General features: G+C 45.4%; 1 protein-coding gene across 4 annotated transcripts; it reads right to left on the reverse strand.

Moving 5' to 3' along the window:
• Positions 1–1,335: 1,335 nt before the first annotated feature.
• NSDHL (NAD(P) dependent 3-beta-hydroxysteroid dehydrogenase NSDHL) lies at positions 1,336–23,501 on the reverse strand. Of its 4 annotated transcripts, none has more exons than XM_073543442.1 (8): positions 23,482–23,501; positions 19,175–19,222; positions 17,362–17,523; positions 16,712–16,858; positions 5,789–5,917; positions 4,896–5,038; positions 4,529–4,631; positions 1,336–2,035 (listed from the first exon to the last, which is right to left on the reverse strand). In XM_073543442.1, exons 2-8 carry the CDS (start codon positions 19,193–19,195, stop codon positions 1,700–1,702), a joined length of 1,041 nt encoding a protein of 346 aa, XP_073399543.1. In that variant the 5' UTR covers positions 19,196–19,222; positions 23,482–23,501; the 3' UTR covers positions 1,336–1,699. The 4 variants fall into 4 exon arrangements, with proteins under 4 accessions (XP_073399543.1, XP_073399541.1, XP_073399542.1 ...); XM_073543440.1 differs by lacking the exon at positions 23,482–23,501 and adding an exon at positions 23,283–23,429; XM_073543441.1 differs by lacking the exon at positions 23,482–23,501 and adding an exon at positions 23,175–23,270.
• Positions 23,502–23,536: the final 35 nt, after the last annotated feature.

Raw genomic sequence — 23,536 nt, forward strand, 5'->3', positions numbered from 1 at the left:
GAGGTGACTCTGGGAGGCTGGCCTTCAGGGTAGAGTGGCAAAGAAAAAGTCATATCTGAGACTGGCTAGTAAAAGGAAAAGATTAATATGGGCAAAAGAACACAGACATTGCATAGAGGAAGATTGATAAAATGTGTTATGGACAGAAGAATGCAAGTTTGAGGTGTTTGGATCACACAAAAGAACATTTGTGAGACGCAGAACAACTGAAAAGATACTGGAAGAGTGTCTGATGCCTTCTGTCAAGCATGGTGGAGGTAATGTAATGGTTTGGGGCTGCTTTAGTGCTCGTAAAGTGGGAGATTTGTACAAGGTAAAAGGGATTTTGAATAAGGAAGGCCATCACTACATTTGCAACACCATGCCATACCCTGTGGACAGCGCTTGATTGGAGCCAATTTCATCCTACAACAGGACAATGGCCCAAAGCACACCTCCAACTTATGCAAGAACTATTTAGGGAAGAAGCAGGCAGCTGGTATTCGATCTGTAATGGAGTGGCCAGCGCAGTCACCAGATCTCAACCCCATTGAGCTGTTGTGGGAGCAGCTTGACCGTATGGTACGCAAAAAGTGCCCATCAAGCCAAACCAACTTGTGGGAGGGGCTTCTGGAAGCATGGGGTGAAATTTCTCCAGATTACCTCAGCAAATTAACTGCTAGAATGCCAAAGGTCTGCAATGCTGTAATTGCTGCAAAGGGAGCATTCTTTAACGAAAGCAAAGTTTGAAAGAGAAAATTATTATTTCAAATAAAAATCTTTTTTTCGAACCTTGTCAATGTCCGGACTAGATTTTAAATTCATTTGGCAACTCATTTGATTAATAAAAGTATGAGTTTTCATGGAAAACACAAAATTGTCTGGGTGACCCCAAACTTTTGAACAGTAGTGTATGTAAGATAAAAATTACAGACCTCTCCATTCTTTGTAGGTGGGAAAACTTGCAGAATTGGAGGTGTATCAAATACTTATTTTCTCCACTGTAAGTTTATATCCCATGTTGTGAGTATGCCGCTGTGGATTTGTGTGCAGAAAACCTGCTGCAAATTACAGTACAGAGAAATCTCATTCACATGCTGCAAGGAAAATACACACAGAAAATTGACTTGTGCAATGTAAAAGGTGTAATGTGTCGAAAATCCACAACTTCCATTATAGTGAAAATTCCACAGCAGATATGGGTCGTGGGAACATACCCTTAAGTTAGGTCTATGCGTTGCAAAAGGTGAAATGCTTTGCAACTATCTGCTGTAAATACCCAACATCTATAAAAAAAAATGAACAAAAAAAAAAAAAAAATACAAAAACCGTAAAGTGACAAGATACACAAACTACTTCATAGACAATTGTTTTATTAGCAATTTTCAGTACAATATTTAGGAATGTTAGATTCAATATGAACATTTACATTTAAAAATTACTGACGAGCAAAAAAAAATGGCATCGAAAATGAGCACTGAAAATAAGTCTGGGATCTGAATGAAAAACTGTGATCTGGTCTTTATGACCAAATTTATAGATCAATAGATTTAAAGGGATTTTTAATTATGCCCTAGTATTTTAGCTTTCAGATTTGTTTTGCTCACATTTTCATTAAAATGCCAAAATAAATCAATGCTATGTGAGAGTCAGATTTATTTAATAATGTTGCTACTTGTAGAAAATAATTTACAGAAGTCTTCCTCGTTGTCACGTCTTCTTACTGACTTGTTCTCCGCAGTTGTGGGTAACTTATGACAGTCTTCTCTATAGCTTTGTCCAGACTGACCACTGGCTTGTAGCCCATGTCCTTCTTGGCCCGCTCACAGCTGTAATAGTGGTAAGTTCCCGCCAGGGCGACCCTCATCGGCGTGAAAGTTGGCTTAATTGTGATAAGTGGGCTCACAACGAACACCAAAAAGGACACAAAGAGAGCCAGGTAGTAAGCCAACCAGTAGGGAATCTTGTACTTGGGGGCGTCATAGTTCAGGCCAACCAAGACCCGGGAAATGAATGTCCAAAAGGGAATGGGCTCGTCATTTGTGATATGGTATGCCTTAAAGAAGAGAATTTATAGACGTATATATCAGCACTGTAAAAAGAGTACTGCATATTGTGTACAATATCATATGCACCAGGTACAAAATGTTCTTCTAGGTTACATCCTGATCCAGCAAAATATCCAAAGTACTAAAGCATCCTGTAGCTCTAAAGTCTGGCTGCTTTCTTTTTCTCCCATGCAATGCAAATTTCAGCAAATAGTCCATGTATAATAAAATATATATATATAAAAAAATATATATATATTTATTATATCTCCCTTTGATAGCATTGGTTAACTTGACATACAGTTGTGTGAAAAAGTGGTTTCCCCCTTCCTGATTTCCTATTCTTTTGCATGTTCATCACAAATGTTTCAGATCACCAAACAAATTTAAATATTAGACAAAGATAACACAAGTAAACACAAAATGCAGTTTTTTAATGAAGGTCTTTATTATTAAGCGAGAAAGAAATCCAAACCTACAGGGTCCTGTGTGAAAAAGTAATTACCACCACCCACCCCCTAAAAACATAAATTTACTGTGGTTTACCACATCTTTGGGAAGCGGAATTCAAATTCCCTAGCCACTCCTAGGCCTGATTACTGCCACACCTCTTCTCAATCAAGAAGTCACTTAAATAGAATCTGCCTGATAAAAGGAAGTAGCCCAAAGGTTCCTCAAAAACTAGACATCATGCTGCAATCCAAAGAAATTCTGGAACAAAAAAGAAACAAAATACTTGAAATCTATCAGTCTGGAAAAGGTTATAAAGCCATTTTTAAAGCTGTGGAATTCCAGTGAACCACAGCGAGAGCCATTAGCCACAAATGGTGAAAACATGGAGCTGTGGTCATCCTTCCCAGGAGTTTCCGTCCGACCAAAGTTACCTCAAGAGCGCAGTGACGACTCATCCGAGAGGTCACAAAAGACCCCACAACAACATCCAAAGAACTGTAGGCCTCAATTAAGTTCAGTGTTCATTACTCCACCAGAAGAAAGAGACTGGGCATACATGGCCTGCATGGCAGTTTTCCAAGATGAATACCACTGCTGAGCAATAAGAACATCTCAGTTTTGACAGAAAACATCTTGATGATCCCCAAGACTTTTGGGAGTATACTCTGTGGACTGACGAGGCAAAAGTTGAACTTTTGAAAGGTGTATGCCCCATTACATCTGGCGTAGAAGTGACACAGAATTTAAAGAACGGAACATCATGCCAATAGTAAAATATGGTGGTGGTAGTGTGATTGTCTGGGGGCTGTTTTGCTGCTTCAGGACCTGTAAGACTTACTGTGGTGAATGGAACCATGAATTCTGCTGTCTACCAAAAAATCCTGAAGGAGAATGTCAGGCAATCTGTTTGTGACCTCAAGCTGAAACAGCACTTGGGTTATGCAGCAGGACAATGATCCAAAACACACCAGCAAGTCCACTTCTGAATGGCTTAAGTAAAACAAAATGAAGACTTTGGCGAGGCCAAGTCAAAGTCCTGTCCTTAATCTCATTGAGATGCTGTGGCATGACCTAAAAAGGCGGAAACCTGCAAAGAGCAGAAATTCTGCAAAGAGGAGTGGGCCAAAATTCCTTCAGTGTTGCAAAAGACTCATTGGCAGTTAGCAAACACTTGATTGCGGTTACTGTTAAGGGTGGCCCAACCAGTTATCAGGGGGCAATCATTTTTTCCACACAGGGCCCTGTAGGGTTGGATTTCTTTTTCCCTTAATAATAAAGATCTTCATTTAAAAACTGCATTTTGTGATTATTTGTGTTATCTTAGTCTAGTATTTAAATTTGTTTGGCGAGCTGAAACATTTACCGTAAGTGTGAGAAACATGCAAAAGAATAGGAAATCAGGAAGAAAGCAAGCACTTTTTCACACAACTGTATAACTGTTAGGCCTCTATCGACCACTAGCTAAGTAACTGTCACTATATCAATGGTCGTAAACATGGATACTTAAGGTCCTGCAATGCCTGCAAATGAGGAAAGAGATATAGTGAATCAGTAAAACTATACTACATTTTTAATCGGAGGTATTTGCTAATAATATTATTACCACACCTACTGCATATTGGGATAGGATCTTGGAGATTGGTATACCCATTCGAGTATTTTTTTTAATTTTTTATTTCTCATATCACTTTATTTTATGTATAATTTTCAGGTAACTACGCCTAATATTAGACTCCTTCTTCACATGGACATTAACATTAATAGGCTGACTGATGCATTATCTGTGCACATGCACACTGTCTGTGATGATAATGGTACTGTTGAAAAGTCATCTGAACAGAACAGGAAGTGTCAAGTCTATATATGTTCTAGTACCCTGCAATATTTCATAAAGATCGTGAAATTAATAATGAGATTATCAGATATATTTTAAAAATAACATTTGAACATTTTCTGACAACATGTTCTATTTCCGGATGAACTTAGCTGTGCTCCATCTTTCACACTGCACATAACATATAGGACACATCTGTGAACGTAAAGCGTACCTTTCCACAAAGAGGAGAGTCCTTCTGTAGATATTCAGCCGCCAGGATATGGCCGTGTACCACATTCTCCACATAAGTGAAATCCACCAGATTCTTCCCATTCCTGAATCGATGTGCAAAGTTATAAAATGGAAAGATACCAAATCAAATATAAAAATACGAAAATGGTCTAGTAAGAAAAACAGGCCTTGTTGCCCTTAGCAACCAATCATAGAACAGCTTTCATCTTTCTGGAGCAGTTTCAGAAATGAAACCTGAGCTCTGATTGGTTGTTTTGGACAACAAGGCCTGTTTCCTAATAAGGCCCCGAGCATGATCGGATAATGATACTGAAGTAGTTAAAGCTGGCACGGACATTGCCACTTACCCGATCATGATTTTCATCTTGCCACTTTTTGCTGTCTCCACCATTATTGGAACAAGCTGAGGGTCTCTTGGGCCAAATATACCATGGGGGCGAATGGCCACGGTGAAGAAATTATTCGCTGGGTCGTTTGATCCCAGAACCTCCTGCAACAGATTACACCAGTAATAAATGTGAAAATGAACACGCTCTTGGTTTAACCTCTTAATGGTGTGTTTAATCCCTTCCAGACATGTTACATACATGCACATCAAACGCCGAGTGAAAGTGGGCATCCATCGCCCCCTTTGTGACGTGCTTAAGGTATACCGATGGGTTGCCATGGCTGCTGAGGGTCTATTGAAGGCCCCCATGGCTTCCATCTTGGCAATAATAAACATCATTTGCAACCATTGCAAAAGTCCTAAAAAATTATTTAACTCATATAGATAACAACAAACAACATAAAGCAAAACCAAAAAAAAAAAGTACAAAATGCCAGAACTGCCATTTTCTTCTTTTGGTAGCTGAACCTCCTAACAAAAAAATGCTAATATAACATCATGCCCCACAATGGTACCATTAAAATCTACAACTGAGCAAGCAAAAAATAAATTCTTCATACAGGTTGAAAAAATATAAATCTTTACCATTCAATAAAAAAACAAACAAAAAATATAATAATAATAACAATAATTACAAAAGTTTAGTACTGCCATATACGTACTGACAAGTTATTTTTACTGCACAAACAATGAACGCCATAAAATAAAATCCCCCCCAAAAAACAATAAAATAACCAAAAAAGGTCTACTTGTTTCTCCAGCAACAGTGCCACCCTTTGGTTGTGCCTGGCATTACAACACAGTTCTGAAAACACCATTTCGTTCATAGATCAAGATTATAATGCTGTTTACCTTTTCTTGCAGTATCTTGGTCTCCGTATAGTAGTCAATGGGGTTATGGGCATATGGAAGGTCCTCTGTTCCATCCTTAATGTCTTTGCCTTCAAACACAACACTGGCACTGCTGGTCAACACTAATTTCTAAGAAAAAACAAACAAAAAAAAACAATAGGATTCTGAAGGAGTTGTCCACTACTCAGTTGACCCATTCTAAAATACTATATTTCCCTTTGTAAATTAAAAATACCCTATATTCACCTTGCGTATAGGTCCCATTCCAGCCACGTCTCCCAAGGCTTGCGTGACACTGTTATGCCACACCTTCCCTGGACGTCCGAGGTTTGTCGGAAGCAAGCTAAAGCAGAGCAGCTCAATGGCGGCCGCTGACTGGCTGCAGGGCATACGTGATATAATGTCATGAGAGTGCTGACAATCTCTGGAATGGTGCCGGGATGGGTGGTGTTCTGCCACGGGAGATCTGCAGCCAATTAGTGGCTGTATGGCTCTCACTTCCATTGGATGAACTGCTGTCATCTGGGGAAGGTGTCACATAATGTCACGTGAGCCTTGGCACCAACATCACTGGACTTGCACAAGTAAAGGCATTAAAGGGGTTGTGCGGCCTTAGACTACAAGTCTGCAGTCATTCTATGTGACTTCAGAATCCTCACAGGGCACGCAGTGAGGATTCTCCAGCGACTAGAAAGGGCAGTCATGTGATTGGCATACATGCCATCATGTGCCAACTAGATGTGTACGGCCTCGCTCAATGCAAGCGTACTGAGCGAGGCCAGACATGTCTAGTCGGAATGTGACCGGAAGTATGCCAATCATATACTTGGGGGTCACATCGCATGACTGCCAGCTCCCGATGCTTTAGAATCCTCACATTGTGCACTGGGCACGCTGTGAGTATTGACAAGTCTGCAGTCACATAAAATGACTGCATACTTGTACCCCAAGGGCAGACAACCCCCTTTAAGTATAGGGTGTTTATATTTTACAACAGGTGGAATATATTACTGAAGAAGGAGTCGTCCTAGTAGCGGAGAACCCCTTTTAAGTTACTAATATTTAACATCAACCTGCAGAAAAAGAAGGTTTCAGGCAGTAAAGTGCTCCCCGTGAGCCTCCTGAATTTCCTTAGACTATGATTACAACTGGAATATATTGAATTGATAATCTATCTTTTATTTTTTTATACATGGTTACGGCGGGGGCACAGTCAGATTTCTCCGTTTAGTTATTCAGGACACTGGAAACAGCCATCTTATTGGTCGCAAAAGGCAACTACTACATTTTTCCTTTAGCACAAATTTTGATAAATCTCCTGATGTGAGTACAATTATTGGCAAAAATAATGTAGCGACAAAAAAAAATTACACAAAATAAAAAAAAACAAAAAACTGTATAGTTAATTCGGCACTTATCATTATCATAGGGGCTGCTCGTGTTCATTTCTACCCACAAGTGCCATCCAGTGTCACAGTAAGCAGATAATCTCCATTTAGTAGTGACTTGCGTAACACTGCCCTACCTTCTGCCCTTAATCATCCCCCACACCTCTACATGTCCCTTCAGGTGGGAACTCCCAGCGGCCTCCACCCTGAGAAAGCAGCTATTCAGACAAGGAGAAAAGCTGCTGTGAGAAGTTTCAACACCCATTGATCGAGAAACATATTGTATTCTCCTTCCATCCCATAACAATACATAACAATGCGATGAGCTGTGCCATGAAAACCAACGCAGCTCAGCTACATCTGGAATTGAACTACAACGTTTGGACCATAGCTGTTACTATTCCGGAAAACTAAACTTTTTGCAGACACCCATATCAAGGGAAGGTGGTCATGGAGAAGTTAGGTAGTAAATCAGATCTTTCCCCAGATTTTACTATATCCACTGTATATAATATTAAATAGACCTGATGAGGCTGGTGAACTTACTTTGGAAATCTATGCCAGATTGGATCTGTAATTCTCATATTAAAAAATGAACATTTTAGGACTCCAGTTAAAACGTGACATTACTGATGAGCCCAATTGGATTCTATCTCCACCTACCCAGCCTGAGCTGCACCTTGTACTGAGCAGTGTAAGATCTCAGCAGCAGCAAGGAGGAGGCACACTGAGGCGGTCAGTCAGGCTAGGTGAGCAGGGATTGTGATTAATTGAACTTATATAGGGTACTGAATAGTGTTTAATCAGTTACACACAGTGTCTTGCTCTGGAGGTCCTGACCGATCTGGTAATGCATAACCACCAATACGCAGCTTTTTTAGTACGTTATCTGTTACGGTGCTTTCATATTGCGTTCCAGCTCGCATTTGGTGGTCCCGTCAAAGCTTTACCCCCCGCAAAATGGGATTTGGACATATGCACCGAGGGCCAAAGACTATAATGGTGCCGACAGAGAGAACGTGCGCCCTGCCGTGCATGAGGGCAGCAACACCACAATTTGTGTGAAGGCATTAAGTGTGAATGTATGAGGTATTATCAGGAGGGAAAACTACAGGCTGTGACATGGCCGGTTGCTATGATTACACCATAACTGTAATTGTACAGAAATAATATAGAAATGACAAATCACAAACTGAATGCCAAATGACTACAGTGCTCAGGTATGTACGGCGGCCATGAGAGGAAAATGCCGGTTATGTAAACCATCCTATCATAATGCAGTGGTGTTATTATTCACTATTATGGTAACAGAAACATGCTGGAAATAAGAAGCATCATGATGTCATATACAGGTCTATAATCAGTATAGGACCCGACTATAACGGGGTCACAGTCCTTTATTGTTACATCAAGATGTCATATACAGGTCTATAATCAGTATAGGACCCGACTATAACGGGGTCACAGCCCTTTATTGTTACATCAAGATGTCATATACAGGTCTATGATCAGTATAGGACCCGACTATAACAGGGTCACAACTAAGGATGAGCAAGTAGTGAAATACTTGGACTCACTGTACTCGTTACGAGTAGCTCCTAATACTCAGTTACTCGTAAAGAGTAGCGAGTCTAATGTATGTCTACGGGAAATGCGAGTAATGGGCGGAACTATGTGTGCGGGCGGAGAATGTGTGCGGGGGTCTGTGAGGCTGTGTGTGTGTGCGGGCTCTGCCGGGCTGATCGGGGTCCTGTGCGGGCTCTGTCGGGCTGATCGGGGCTCTGTGCGGCCTCTGTGGGACCTATGCGGGCTCTGTGGGGCCTGTGCGGGCATGGTCCGATGTCCGATGGGACTACTTGTCCCATCCGGCTATGCCCGCTACAGTGGCAGCATGAGCGGATTGTGGAAAAGTAGTATTCCCATCATCCGGCTAATGTGGAGAATGTAAAAAAAAAAAAAAAAAAAAAAAAAAAAAAACACAAACAGAACATACAACATATAACATACAGTACATACATATAACATACAACACATAACATAGAGTACATACTCACCGCACACACCTAATTCCTCAAAGCCATCGATCACCTGTAATAAACATAAAATAATAAAGCAACCTATACTCACCTCTCCGCCGTAGTCCACTAATAACGAGGGTCCCTCGTCAATCTCCCGTGGAGAACAGCTGCATTAGCTGATGCGACCGCTCTCCAGGGGCTCAGCGATACAGTGACGGAGATAACCCTCCGCCGCTGTATCACTCCACCGGAGGTCACAGTAGTTCACCCATCACTTACGGCAGCACTACAGCGTGAGAATTTTATCACGCAGCAGTGCTGCCATGAAACAACTCCAATGACACACTGCGGGAGGTTATCTCTGGTCAGCGTGTCATTGAAGGCCTATAGAGCAGTCACATCTGCTGATGTGACTGCTTTATAGGGGAGATAGTCGTGGGACACTCGTTATCAAAGAGGGACTGCGTCGGAAGGTAAGTATAGGTTGGTTTGTTTTTTTAAACTTTTTGCAGGTGATCGATGGCTTTGCTTGGATGTGGGCGGACAATAAAAATTATGTGAAACCGTGTTGTGTTTTATTTAATTAAAATACTTTATTATTATGTGTGTGTGTGATTTTTTAACCCTTTATTAATAAGATTAATAATGGATCGGTGTCTTATTGACGCCTCTCCATTATTAACCGGGCTTAATGTCAGGGCTGTGGAGTCGGTAAGCCAAACCTGCGACTCCGACTCCTCAATTTCCCTTACACCGACTCCGACTCCAACTCCGACTCCCACACATATTGCTTATATTTAAGTGAAAAATTTATTGTAGTACAATGTGAACCTCAGACATTTAATAATTTTTATGATCCAATAATCAAGATATTTAGATAGAACAGAATATATATTGGTGTACTACCCGGTTTTTATTCTTTTTGGTACAGATACGATATGGATAGACAGATATGGATAAATGGATAGATAGAGCAGATTTCTAATCTGCTTTTGCTATTGAAAACATTATCTATTAGCTCAAAAACCTTTCAGGTGATGCAGTTTTTTAAAAAGATGATCTGCTTTTGCAGCTGAAAAACGTATCCTCAAAAAACACAGGAAAAACCCTGTGTGTGAATGTAGCCTTAGATCAGGAATAGAACAGCCATTTATAGGACATTTCATAACTTTCCCAAACTCCTATGAAAAAATATTCAGCATATTCTGCATTGAATTACTGTACCCAATTTATTATATATTTTAGGAGTCGGTCCATTTTATACCGACTCCAACTCCGACTCCACCAAAATGAGCACCGACTCCGACTCCACGACTCCCACTCCACAGCCCTGCTTAATGTCACCTTATAATAACAAGGTGACATTAACCCCTTATATTATCCCATATCCCACCGCTACACGGAAGTGGGAAGAGAGGGGCTAAGTGCCAGAATTGGCGCATCTTATAGATGCGCCCTTTCTGGGGCAGCTGCGGGTTGGTATTTGTAGCCGGGGGGGCAATATCCATGGCCCCTTCCTAGGCTATGATTATCAGCCCGCAGCTGTCCGTGCAGCCTTTCTGGCTATAAAATATAGGGGGACCCCACGTCATTTTTTGGGGGGGGTCTCCCTATTTTAATAGCCAGTAAAGGCTATACAGACAGCTGCGGGCTGATATTCATAGCCTGGGAAGGGGCCATGGGTATTACCCCCTTCCCAGGCTACAAATATTGGCCCCCGGTTGTTTGCTTTCCCCCTCTGGCGCAGAAAACTGCGCGGGAGCCCACGCCATTTTTTTTTTTCTTTTTATGAAACATTGTTCATTAATAAACATGGATATATCTATGGAAATGGAAATATCTATGGAAATATCCATAGACATTTCCATAGATATATCCATATCCAAGTTTATTAATGAACAATGTTTCATAAAAATACAAAAATAAAAAAAAAAAATGACGTGGGCTCCCGCAAAATTTTCTGCACCAGAGGGGGAAAGCCGACGACCATGGGCCAATATTTGTAGCCTGGGAAGGGGGTAATACCCATGGCCCTTTCCCATGCTATGAATATCAGCCCGCAGATGTCTGCATGGCCTTTACTGGCTATTAAAATAGGGGGACCCCAAAAAAATGACGTGGAGTTCCCCTACATTTTATAGCCAGAAAAGCTACGCAGACATTGGCACCCCTGGCTACAAATACCAGCCCGCAGCTGCCCCAGAAATGGAGCATCTATAAGATGCGCCAATTCTGGCACTTAGCCCCTCTCTTCCCACTCCCTCCCTTGTAGCGGTGGGATATGGGGTAATATAAGTGGTTAATGTCACCTTGCTATTGTAAGGTGACATTAAGCCCGGTTAATAATGGAGAGGCGTCGATAAGACACCGATCCATTATTAATCTTATATTAATAAAGGGTTAAAAAAAAACCCACACACATAAGAATAAAGTATTTTAATTAAATAAAACACAACACGGTTTTTCATAATTTTTTTTGTACACCCAGATCCAAGCGAAGCCACTGATCACCTGCAAAAAGTGTAAAAAAACCAAACCAACCTATACTTACCTTCCGACGCAGTCCCTCTTTAATAACGAGTGTTCCACGATGATCTCCCCTATAGAGCAGTCACATCAGCAGATGTGACTGCTCTACAGGCCTCCAATGACATACTGACCGGATATAACCTCCCACAGTGTGTCAATGAAGTTGCTTTACGGCAGCACTGCTACGTGAGAAAATTCTCACGCTGTAGTGCTGCCGTAAGTGATGAGTGAACTCCTGTGACCTCCGGTGGAGTGATACAGCAGCGGAGAGTTATTTCCGTCACTGTATTGCTGAGCCCCTGGAGAGCGGTCGCATCAGCTGATGCAGCGGTTCTCCATGAGAGATCGATGTGGGACCCTCATTATTAGTGGACTACGGCGTAGAGGTTAGTATAAATTGCTTTATTATTTTATGTTTATTACAGGTGATCAATGGCTTCGGGGATTAGGTGTGTGCGGTATGTACTCTATGTTATGTGTTGTATGTCATGTGTATGTACTGTATGTTATATGTTGTATGTTCTGTTTGTGTTTTTTTTTTTTTACATTCTCCACATTAGCCGGATGATGGGAATACTACTTTCCCATCATCCGCTTATGCTGCCACTGTAGCGGGCATAGCCGGATGGGACAAGCAGTCCCATCGGACCATGCCCGCACAGGCACCGGCACAGGTCGCACAGGCCCTATAGAGCCCACACAGGCCCCCGATCAGCCCGGCAGAGCCCGCACAGGCCCCGATCAACCCGGCAGAGCCCGCACAGGCCCCCGATCAGCCTGGAAAAGCCTGCACAGGCCCCCGATCAGCCCGGCAGAGCCCGCACAGACCTCCGAACAGCCCGGCAGAGCCCGCACAGACCTCCAAACAGCCCGGCAGAGCCCGCACAGACCTCCGAACAGCCCGGCAGAGCCCGCACAGACCTCCGAACAGCCCGGCAGAGCCCGCACAGACCTCCGAACAGCCCGGCAGAGCCCGCACAGACCTCCGAACAGCCTGGCAGAGCCCGCACAGACCTCCGAACAGCCCGGCAGAGCCCGCACAGACCTCCGAACAGCCCGGCAGAGCCCGCACAGACCTCCGAACAGCCCGGCAGAGCCCGCACAGACCTCCGATCAGCCCGGCAGAGCCCGCACAGACCTCCGATCAGCCCGGCAGAGCCCGCACAGACCTCCGATCAGTACGGCAGAGCCCGCACAGACCTCCGATCAGTACGGCAGAGCCCGCACAGACCTCCGATCAGCACGGCAGAGCCCGCACAGACTGCATATTGCGAGGCGAGTAGTGAAATTTACTTGCTAGGATTTGAGTACCGCATTACTTGCTGAGTACCGATTCCTAACGAGCATACTCGCTCATCCCTAGTCACAGCACTTTATTGTTACATCATAATGTCATATACAGGTGTATAATCAGTATAGGACCCGACTATAAGGCTGTGTTCACACACAGCGTTTTTTTTGCGGATTTGCCAAAAAATCCGCTTAAAAGAAGCTTCCCATTCATTTTAATGCATTTTGCACTTTTTGTTCATATTGATGCGTTTTTTTCCGCGAAAAACGCTTCACGGTAAAAAACGCAGCATGCTCATTAATTTAGCGGATTTTTCCGCATTTCTGGCTATTACTATGTGTCTGGGGCCGTGCGGAAAAAAACCGCACGTTTTTTACGCAAAAAACGCACGGGAAAATGCGCGGTTTCTAGGAAGGAGTCCGGTTTTTATGCAGAAATTTTCTGCATACGTGTGCACATAGCGTTACAGGGTCATAGCACTTTATTGTTAGAGTTAATCACTGGTGGTCTTTACTACAGTCCATAAAATGGGGTGGCCAAGAAAGAGAGAGCTGATGTCCAGTAAGTGATACACAGTCGAAGTGATGGTTGTAAATAACATCCTGTGATTACAGCAGCCTCAGCGCTAATTCATGCCATGTGTAAGAGGAGATGGAGATTGGAAAGGATAACCTTAGTGAACACCCTATAATCAGTGAACAAGGTGCAAGTCTCTACCATCCACATACCATAAAGACGCTGGGAAGATCTCTGGACAGACACTAGTGACCTATGGAGGCTTCGACGTGTGTCACTTTACACATATAAAGAGCCATATGTTTGCAATTAGCTTTAATATATACACACACACACACGTGGTCAAAATTGTTGGTTCCCCTCGTTTAATGACAGAAAAGCCCACAAAGGTCACAGAAATATCTTGACTCTGACAAAAGTAATAATAAAAAATCTATGAAACTAAACAAATGAAAGTCAGACATTGCTTTTCAGCCATGCTTCCACAGAATTTTTAAAAAAATAAAACTCATGAAATAGGCCTGGACAGAAATGATGGTACCCCTGAAAATAATGTGACAAAAGGGACATGCTAAATCAAGGTGTGTCCACTAATTAGCATCACAGGTGTCTACAATCTTGCAATCAGTGAGAGGGCCTGTATAGAGGGCTACAGATACTCACTGTGCTGTTTGGTGACATGGTGTGTATCACGCTCAACATGGACCAGAGGAAGCGAAGGAAAGAGTTGTCTCAGGAGGTTAGAAAGAAAATTATAGACAAACACGTTAAAGGTAAAAGTTATAAGACCATCTCCAAGCAGCTTGATGTTCCTGTGACTACAGTTGCACATATTATTCACAAATTTAAGCTCCATGGGACTGTAGCCAACCTCCCTGGACGTGGCCGCAGGAGGAAAATTGATGACAAATCAAAGAGACGGATAATATGAATGGTAACAAAAGAGCCCAGAAAAACTTCTAAACGGATTAAAGATGAACTTCAAGCTCAAGGAACATTAGTGTCAGATTGCACCATCCGTCGTTGTATGAGCCAAAGTGGACGTCACGGGAGATGACCAAGGAGGAAACCATTGTTGAAAAAAAAATAAAAAAGCCAGACTGGAATTTGCCAAACTACATTTTGACAAGACACAAAGCTTCTGGGAGAATGTCCTATGGACAGATGGGAGAATGTCCTATGGACAGATGAGACAAAAATTTAACTTTTTGGCAAGGCACATTAGTTCTATGTTCACAGATGGAAAAATGATGCATAGCAAGAAATGAACACTGTCCCTTCTGTTAAACATGGAGGAGGCTCTCTTATGTTCTGGGGCTGCTTTGCTGTATCTGGCACAGGGTGTCCAGAATCTGTTCAGGGTACAATGAAATCTGAAAACTATCAAAGGATTCTAGAGAGAAATGTGCTGCCCAGTGTCAGAAAGCTTGGTCTCAGTTGCAGGTCATGGGTCTTGTAACAGGATAATGACCCAAAACACACAGCTAAGAACACCCAAGAATGGCTAAGAAGAAAACATTGGACTATTCTGAAGTGACCTTCTATGAGCCCTGACCTAAATCCTATTGAGCATCTTTGGAAAGAGCTGATACATGCCGTCTGGAAAAGGCAACCTTCAAACAAGAGAAAACTTGAGGAATAGGCCAAAATACCTGTCGAGAGGTGCAGAAGTCTCATTGACAGTTACAGGAATCATTTGATTGCAGTGATTGCCTCAAAAGGTTGTGCAACAAAATATTAAGGTAAGGGTACCATCATTTCTGTCCAGGCCTACTTCTTGAGTTTTATTTTTTTTATTCTGTGGAAGCATGGTTGAAAAGCAATGTCTGGCTTTCATCTGTTCATTATCATAGAGTTTTGATTTATTATTACTTTTGTCAGATTCAAGTTATTTCTGTCACCATTATGGGTATTTCTGTCATTAAATGAGGGGAACCAACAATTTTGACCTAGTGTGTAATAATCAGAAAACATGGATGCCTATGGTTGGACTGGAGGTGAGAAGATGCAGATTTGCCAGCATCTTCCGATTTCCCCGCCGCTTGTTTTGAAATCATCAGTCCTCACACACTGGGAAGGACTTCCGGATATCATGGCGCCCGGGACAGTTCTGTGCATGGGATCGAGAAGATCGTGGCACACATTGTGACGTCATGATGCCGCCACTGATCTCCTCCTGGATGCCATGACAGTCGGAAGTCTAGGACAGTATAAGAGGCACAAAGTATTTCTTTTTACAAATTATGCGTTCTAGAGAATAAGGGACATTAAATTTGCAGAGAATACTTGAATGCTTCTCCAGCTGATTTATGACCAGTTCAGCTGAACTTTCACGTGGTCTTTGATCATAAATCGGCATAAAAAGAGTTTTGGGAAAAGACAGATTATAGAGTTACAAACTCTCCGGTCAGAAAGAGCTCACTGATGGATTCTCAGTTGCAGCGGCTGCCCACCACTTGCATACAAATCAATGTATATCTCTTTGGGCTGCAGCTGTAGCTAAATAGTTCAAATCAAACGGTAGCGCAACAAAAAGGCGCAATGCATCCAGGTCCTAAAAGCCCAATTTATGAAAATATAAAATCATTTATCCTGTATGGTAAATGCCATAATGATAACAAAAAGAGAAATATTGCTGTTTTATTAGTTGCATGTCTCCCCCTTAATAAAAACATTCCAAAGATCGGATTTACTCCAAAATGGTACTAATAAAAATGCCACAAAAAAAAATAAAAAAACTCACCCATACACAGGTCTATTGATGGAAAAACAAAAATATTAAAGGTCTCAGACAATGGAGACAAAGCCAATTTATTCTCTTTTTTTTTTACCCCCCCACTAAAAAATACACATTTGGTATTGCCGTAATGGTACTGACCTGATAAAACTGTTACCGGGTCATGGTTGCTGCACAATGAACCCTGTAGATAAGAAACTCCAAAAAGGGTCGTTTCACCGCACATGGAATTTTTTGCCGTTTTTTACAGCATGGTAATGTGAATGGTGCCCACTACGGCTGGGGACATTTAGACAGTGATATCGGCCATTACTGGTGGAGGCCGAGCAGCCCCTCGTTCTGAATTGCTGCCCGCACGTCCTTGGCAGGCTCTTATAGATGCCCATTGTTAGGGACAGTGCCACTGAACGTCACATTGGAACGCCGCTTTACTCCTATGGTCACCTGAACGCCGGCTTCTTTGCAGGCTTGGATGACTGTCCTTGTCCCGGTGTAATTCACTTTGTAGAACAGCTCCTTATTGTTGCTAAAAGGGGCCGGTGATGCACAATGGAAGACAATGTTCACACCTTGGAGCGCCGGCAGCAAATCCTGCAAAATAATAAAGAGTATATAAGGACTAACACAAATAAAGTGAATATTCTCATCTCAGCAAGACCTCATGCAGACATCTGATCTTTCCACATACGAGACAAACAAATTATTCTGGTCTGATTTGCTCGTACGTAAAGGAAATAAAAAATAAAATTCTCCATTCGGTCAGTCTGTGAAAATCGGACTGCACTCTGATGTCTTCCAAGTGCAATCTGATTTTTCCACGGACCCACAGACTTGCACTGCTGATTTTTATTAAAGGATCAGATGAAAATCAGACATTTCTCCTAGCAAAAAAAAAATCACGGACAAGTGAAAGGCCCAATAAACTATCACACATACGAGTGCTATGTGTGAAAATCACAAATATCGATTGTACGCAAAAATCGTAGTGATAGGACATTGCTGGGATGTTGGGATATGCCACCACTTAATTATCAACGAGGGTCTGAACTCTAAGACCCCCACCGATCCCAGCGGAGACATTTATGTCTTCTTACCGTTTTACTACACAGATCCCCAATATAAAACTGCACTCGCTCATTCTCAAAGCCCTGACGGATGTCAAATACATTGACGGAGTAGCCTCTCTCCAGCAGGCGCTCCACCATGTGTTGGCCAAGAAATCCCGATCCACCGATCACAGTGCATTTCTTGCTGGCCTAGAATAGACAGAAGGTCTTTATTAGTGGGCACGGCACAGGATCGGCCGTTACGTAGCATCATGGAAACAGGAAAAGACAATGCCAAGGTTTCCCTGGTGGAACGAATGAGCATTTAGGAATATGGGGTGGGCGCTGGGTCATATGATGGCCCCTCAAGTTGTTTCAGGAGTTAGATATTGTTAGGATTCATCCCCAAAACTAGAAATCCACTCTGATGTAATAATATTCATCATCCTAAGGCTCCATGGCAGTCAATCTGGGGGTCTGCCCAAAAAGCCGATAACAGCAGCTTGTAGGGATCCGTCTCAGGAGTGGAAGCATACTTATATCATTGTGGCAAATATGCAAAAGAAGTCACAAGTGCGCAGTGGGCCCCATAAGTGCTCTCGTCAGAAAACTCCTGACTCCTCCTGTAAACCTCAAAAATACCACTTTGCAGGCACGAGAGTTCACTCAGCTATGTGGATGGGGCAGGACACGTCATCCACATCAATCAAAGCCGGAGGACGGCTTTCACTAGCAGAGACCATCGGACCGGACCAGCCTCATTTATATACAGCGCGGGACAAAATCAAATGGTATTTTTGAGGTTTACAGGTGGAATCAGGAGGCAATTTAATAGTTTGTGAAATGCATAGCAACAGCAAAAAACGATGGCGGCATTTGCTAGGAAACTAAAAACTGGTGACAGGTTCCCTTTAATGGTTGGGGGAAAAAAACAGACTTCCTTAAAAGGGATTGTCTATCTCGGATGACCTTTTTTTCCCCTTTTACTTAAATGCATATATTTGGGGCTAAAATCATTTTTGCAATTGATTTTATTAAACATTTTGCACTTTTTTTTTTTATAGGGTCTTTGTTTCCCTGCACATTCAACTTTGATGTGATCACTGGTCATAAATCAGCTGAGCTTAGGGAAAAAAAAAGAAAATAGAATGAGAAACTCTCCCAATAGACTGGCAGAATAAGCTCACTTCCAGATTCTCAGTTTTCTCATTCTGCAGTAGACAGAGCAACAGAGGCTATAGAAGGCAAACGCTGCAACACTTTTAATAAGGTTCAATTGCAAAAATGATTTTTAGCCAAAAACGCATTCATTTAGGTACAAGAAAAAAAAAAAAGATAAAATTGTCAACTTCTTTAAAGGGGGTTGTCCGGTCAAAACTGATAAGTCTGCAGTTACTCTGTGTGACTGCAGACTTATGAATCCCCCCAGCGCACACATTTGCAAGGCTTTTGCTATGTAATCTGCGAGCAGCATAAAGTAGGGGCAGAGACCCCAGTTCCAGCGATGTGTCACATGCTGGTCTGCTTGCTGTCATTTTGATACAATCAGGTTTTTTTGTATAAGCCTGCCAAAACCATAGATTGGATTACTGCCTATGCACAGTGTACACAGAAAGCTGCCAATCAGTGGTGGGGGCGTTGAAGGAGACACCTAGTTCTATAGTCATAATCTGCTGATAACAACACTGACTTTATTGAACCAGAAAAACACAGCCCAGAAAGAGACACAGGGCTGGAATCGAGGTCTCTGCCCCTACATCATGCTGCTCTCGGATTAAATACCAAAAACCTGCTGACAGATTCAATTTTAAGTGACAGGAATGTATACAATAATAAATCCGGTCCACATTATGCTACTTACAGGTCGGATTCGTGTTGCCATTTCTTAAGTAATTTTTCCAACGCCCACCTGAAAACCAAAGAGATATAAATATGGATCGAATACAATCTACCCTACTGAAAAAGTGACCAATATACATGAACGGCCAGCAGTAGCCAATCTGATGGGGCTGCGTTACGGTCACGTTCCTGGAGCCACAATATTTTTATCGTGGACGTAGCGGTATGACGGGCTTGATTTTTGCTGGCGGATTTTTACTAGCTCTTTGTGGGGAGAAATAGAAATCTACACCCCGGTTATTGAGATACCACATATATAGCATTAATTACCTTTTATTAATTTTATACACTACCATATAGTTTTAATATTTTACCATATGTCTTTTGTTGGTAGAAAATACTTTGTCTGGGGAAAAAAATATATATCGCTTCTCTGTGACCATCTGAGTGGTATAAATTTTTCAATTTTCCATGGATGGAGCTGTGAACACTTACGTTTATATGAAAAGGTTAAGTGGTCCCATTTTTGGACTTTTTGATCACAAGAATTCTTCAACTCTTACAAGTTTAAAGGGAAGCTGTCAGCTGTTTTGGCCGCTATAAGATGCGGCCGCCGCCTTTCAGGGCTTATCTACAGTGTTCTATAATGCTGTGTATCTGCCCCCAGTCCGACCTGAAAGATGAGAAAAACAAGTTTTATTATACTCACCTGGGGGGACGGTCCGGTCCGATGGTGTCGCAGGTCCGGGTCCGGCGCCTCCCATCTTCTTGCAATGACGCCCTCCTGCTTGCTACATGGCTCCCCGACATCGCACTCCTGCGCAGGTGTACTGATCTGCCCTGTTGAGGGCAGGCACAGCAAATTCCTGCAGTGCGCAGGCGCCAGGAAAGATCAGAGGCCACACACGTGCAGTATAGGTCCGCCCACTGGACTCCCACACGCACAGTAAGTCCTCCTACTGGACTCCCACACACGCACAGTAGGTCCGCCCACTGGACTCCCACACACGCCGCGTAGGTCCGCCCACTGGGCTTCCACACAAGCCGCGTAGGTCCGCCCACTGGGCTTCCACAAACGCGCACAGTAGGTCCGCCCACTGGACTCCCACACGCACAGTAGGCCTGCCCACTGGACTACCACACATGCGCCCAGCATAGGTCCGCCCACTGGACTCCCACACGCGCCCAGCATAGGTCCGCCCACTGGACTCCCACACGCGCCCAGCATAGGTCCGCCCACTGGACTCCCACACGCGCGCAGCATAGGTCCGCCCACTGGACTCCCACACGCGCGCAGCATAGGTCCGCCCACTGGACTCCCACACGCGCGCAGCATAGGTCCGCCCACTGGACTCCCACACGCGCCCAGCATAGGTCCGCCCACTGGACTCCCACACGCGCCCAGCATAGGTCCGCCCACTGGACTCCCACATGCGCCCAGCATAGGTCCGCCCACTGGACTCCCACACGCGCCCAGCATAGGTCCGCCTACTGGACTCCCACACGCGCCCAGCATAGGTCCGCCCACTGGACTCCCACACGCACAGTAAGTCCTTCTACTGGACTCCCACACACGCACAGTAGGTCCGCCCACTGGACTCCCACACACGCACAGTAGGTCCGCCCACTGGGCTTCCACACGCACAGTAGGTCCGCCCACTGGACTCCCACACGCGCAGCATAGGTCCGCCCACTGGACTCCCACACGCACAGTAAGTCCTCCTACTGGACTCCCACACACGCCCAGCATAGGTCCGCCCACTGGACTCCCACACACGCCACGTAGGTCCGCCCACTGGACTCCCACACACGCGCACAGTAGGTCCACCCACTGGACTCCCACACATGCGCGCAGCATAGGTCCGCCCACTGGACTCCCACACGCGCCCAGCATAGGTCCGCCCACTGGACTCCCACACGCGCCCAGCATAGGTCCGCCCACTGGACTCCCACACGCGCCCAGCATAGGTCCGCCCACTGGACTCCCACACGCGCCCAGCATAGGTCCGCCCACTGGACTCCCACACGCACAGTAAGTCCTTCTACTGGACTCCCACACACGCACAGTAGGTCCGCCCACTGGACTCCCACACACGCCGCGTAGGTCCGCCCACTGGGCTTCCACACGCACAGTAGGTCCGCCCACTGGACTCCCACACGCGCAGCATAGGTCCGCCCACTGGACTCCCACACGCACAGTAAGTCCTCCTACTGGACTCCCACACACGCCCAGCATAGGTCCGCCCACTGGACTCCCACACACGCCGCGTCGGTCCGCCCACTGGACTCCCACACACGCCGCGTCGGTCAGCCCACTGGACTCCCACACACGCGCGCAGCATAGGTCCGCCCACTGGACTCCCACACACGCGCGCAGCATAGGTCCGCCCACTGGACTCCCACACACGCGCGCAGCATAGGTCCGCCCACTGGACTCCCACACACGCGCGCCGCATAGGTCCGCCCACTGGACTCCCACACGCGCGCAGCATAGGTCCGCCCACTGGACTCCCACACGCGCGCAGCATAGGTCCGCCCACTGGACTCCCACACACGCGCGCAGCATAGGTCCGCCCACTGGACTCCCACACACGCGCGCAGCATAGGTCCGCCCACTGGACTCCCACACACGCGCGCAGCATAGGTCCGCCCACTGGACTCCCACACACGCGCGCAGCATAGGTCCGCCCACTGGACTCCCACACACGCGCGCCGCATAGGTCCGCCCACTGGACTCCCACACGCGCGCAGCATAGGTCCGCCCACTGGGCTCCCACACGCGCGCAGCATAGGTCCGCCCACTGGGCTCCCACACGCGCGCAGCATAGGTCCGCCCACTGGACTCCCACACGCGCGCAGTAGGTCCGCCCACTGGACTCACACACACGCACAGTAGGTCCGCCCACTGGACTCACACACACGCACAGTAGGTCCGCCCACTGGACTCACACACGCACAGTAGGTCCGCCCACTGGACTCACACACGCACAGTAGGTCCGCCCACTGGACACACACACGCACAGTAGGTCCGCCCACTGGACTCACACACACGCACAGCATAGGTCCGCCCACTGGGCTCCCAAACGCGCACAGTAGGTCCTCCCACTGGACTCCCACACGCGCACAGTAGGTCCGCCTACTGGACTCCCACACGCGCACAGTAGGTCCGCCCACTGGACTCCCACACGCGCACAGTAGGTCCGCCCACTGGACTCCCACACGCGCACAGTAGGTCCGCCCACTGGACTCCCACACGCGCACAGTAGGTCCGACCACTGGACTCCCACACGCGCACAGTAGGTCCGACCACTGGACTCCCACACGCGCACAGTAGGTCCGACCACTGGACTCCCACACGCGCACAGTAGGTCCGACCACTGGACTCCCACACGCGCACAGTAGGTCCGACCACTGGACTCCCACACGCGCACAGTAGGTCCGCCTACTGGACTCCCACACGCGCACAGTAGGTCCGCCTACTGGACTCCCACACGCGCACAGTAGGTCCGCCCACTGGACTCCCACACGCGCACAGTAGGTCCGACCACTGGACTCCCACACGCGCACAGTAGGTCCGACCACTGGACTCCCACACGCGCACAGTAGGTCCGACCACTGGACTCCCACACGCGCACAGTAGGTCCGCCTACTGGACTCCCACACGCGCACAGTAGGTCCGCCTACTGGACTCCCACACGCGCACAGTAGGTCCGCCCACTGGACTCCCACACGCGCACAGTAGGTCCGACCACTGGACTCCCACATACAAACCTCAAGGATTCCAATGAATGTAATGCAAGTTTTACTGAAACTATTCCCACAAGAAATGTGCATCACCTCCTCCCGCTCTATAACACGCTGCCTGCAGATCATAGAACATTTTCATCGTGACTGGTTGCCATAATGAAAGTAGGAAGGCTATACATAAAATAGTAAGAAACAATCAATGGAGCAATTAGCCAGAGGTCAAATAATATTACTGATCACATGAATAGGCTACAGAGCCAAAGCCTCATAGTCACCAGCAGAGCGGGAAGCCTGCTTGTCTGTACTGCTGCTTCCACTAGACTAGACAGCACTGAGCCTGTGCTGCGGTGCAGGTGCTGGTTGGCACGGCTGCCCTCTCTTACCTGTCCCCTGTGCTTTCAGCTCTCTCCCCTCTGTTATCTGCTGATCTCCCAGTATAACATGCAGATAACATGCCTGACTATGGGCTGAGAATCAGCAGAGCTCAGACACTTGCAACCGATTGGTTAAACTAACACGCAATAAACCAATAGAAAAAGACATCAGCATCTCCCATGGTAACCAACATGTTACGTCACTCACTATGCGCCGGGAAGTAGCGCTGAGTGTCAAGCCTCGTTCTGCTCAATGACAGTCT

The sequence above is a fragment of the Dendrobates tinctorius genome, unplaced genomic scaffold (genome assembly GCF_039654945.1).
Source record: "Dendrobates tinctorius isolate UK_male_01 unplaced genomic scaffold, ASM3965494v1 ptg000133l, whole genome shotgun sequence".
In the NCBI taxonomy this organism is placed as follows: Eukaryota; Metazoa; Chordata; class Amphibia; order Anura; family Dendrobatidae; genus Dendrobates; species Dendrobates tinctorius.

Excerpts from the sequence above, each read along its gene's own strand:
- NSDHL (XM_073543442.1), bottom strand. The coding sequence starts at position 19,195 with ATGGCAACACGAATCCGACCT. Across the intron at positions 17,524-19,174 it reads TGGCAACACGAATCCGACCT|GCCAGCAAGAAATGCACTGT; the intron begins GTAAGTAGCATA and ends TGTCTATTCTAG. Across the intron at positions 16,859-17,361 it reads GGGATCTGTGTAGTAAAACG|GATTTGCTGCCGGCGCTCCA; the intron begins GTAAGAAGACAT and ends ATTATTTTGCAG.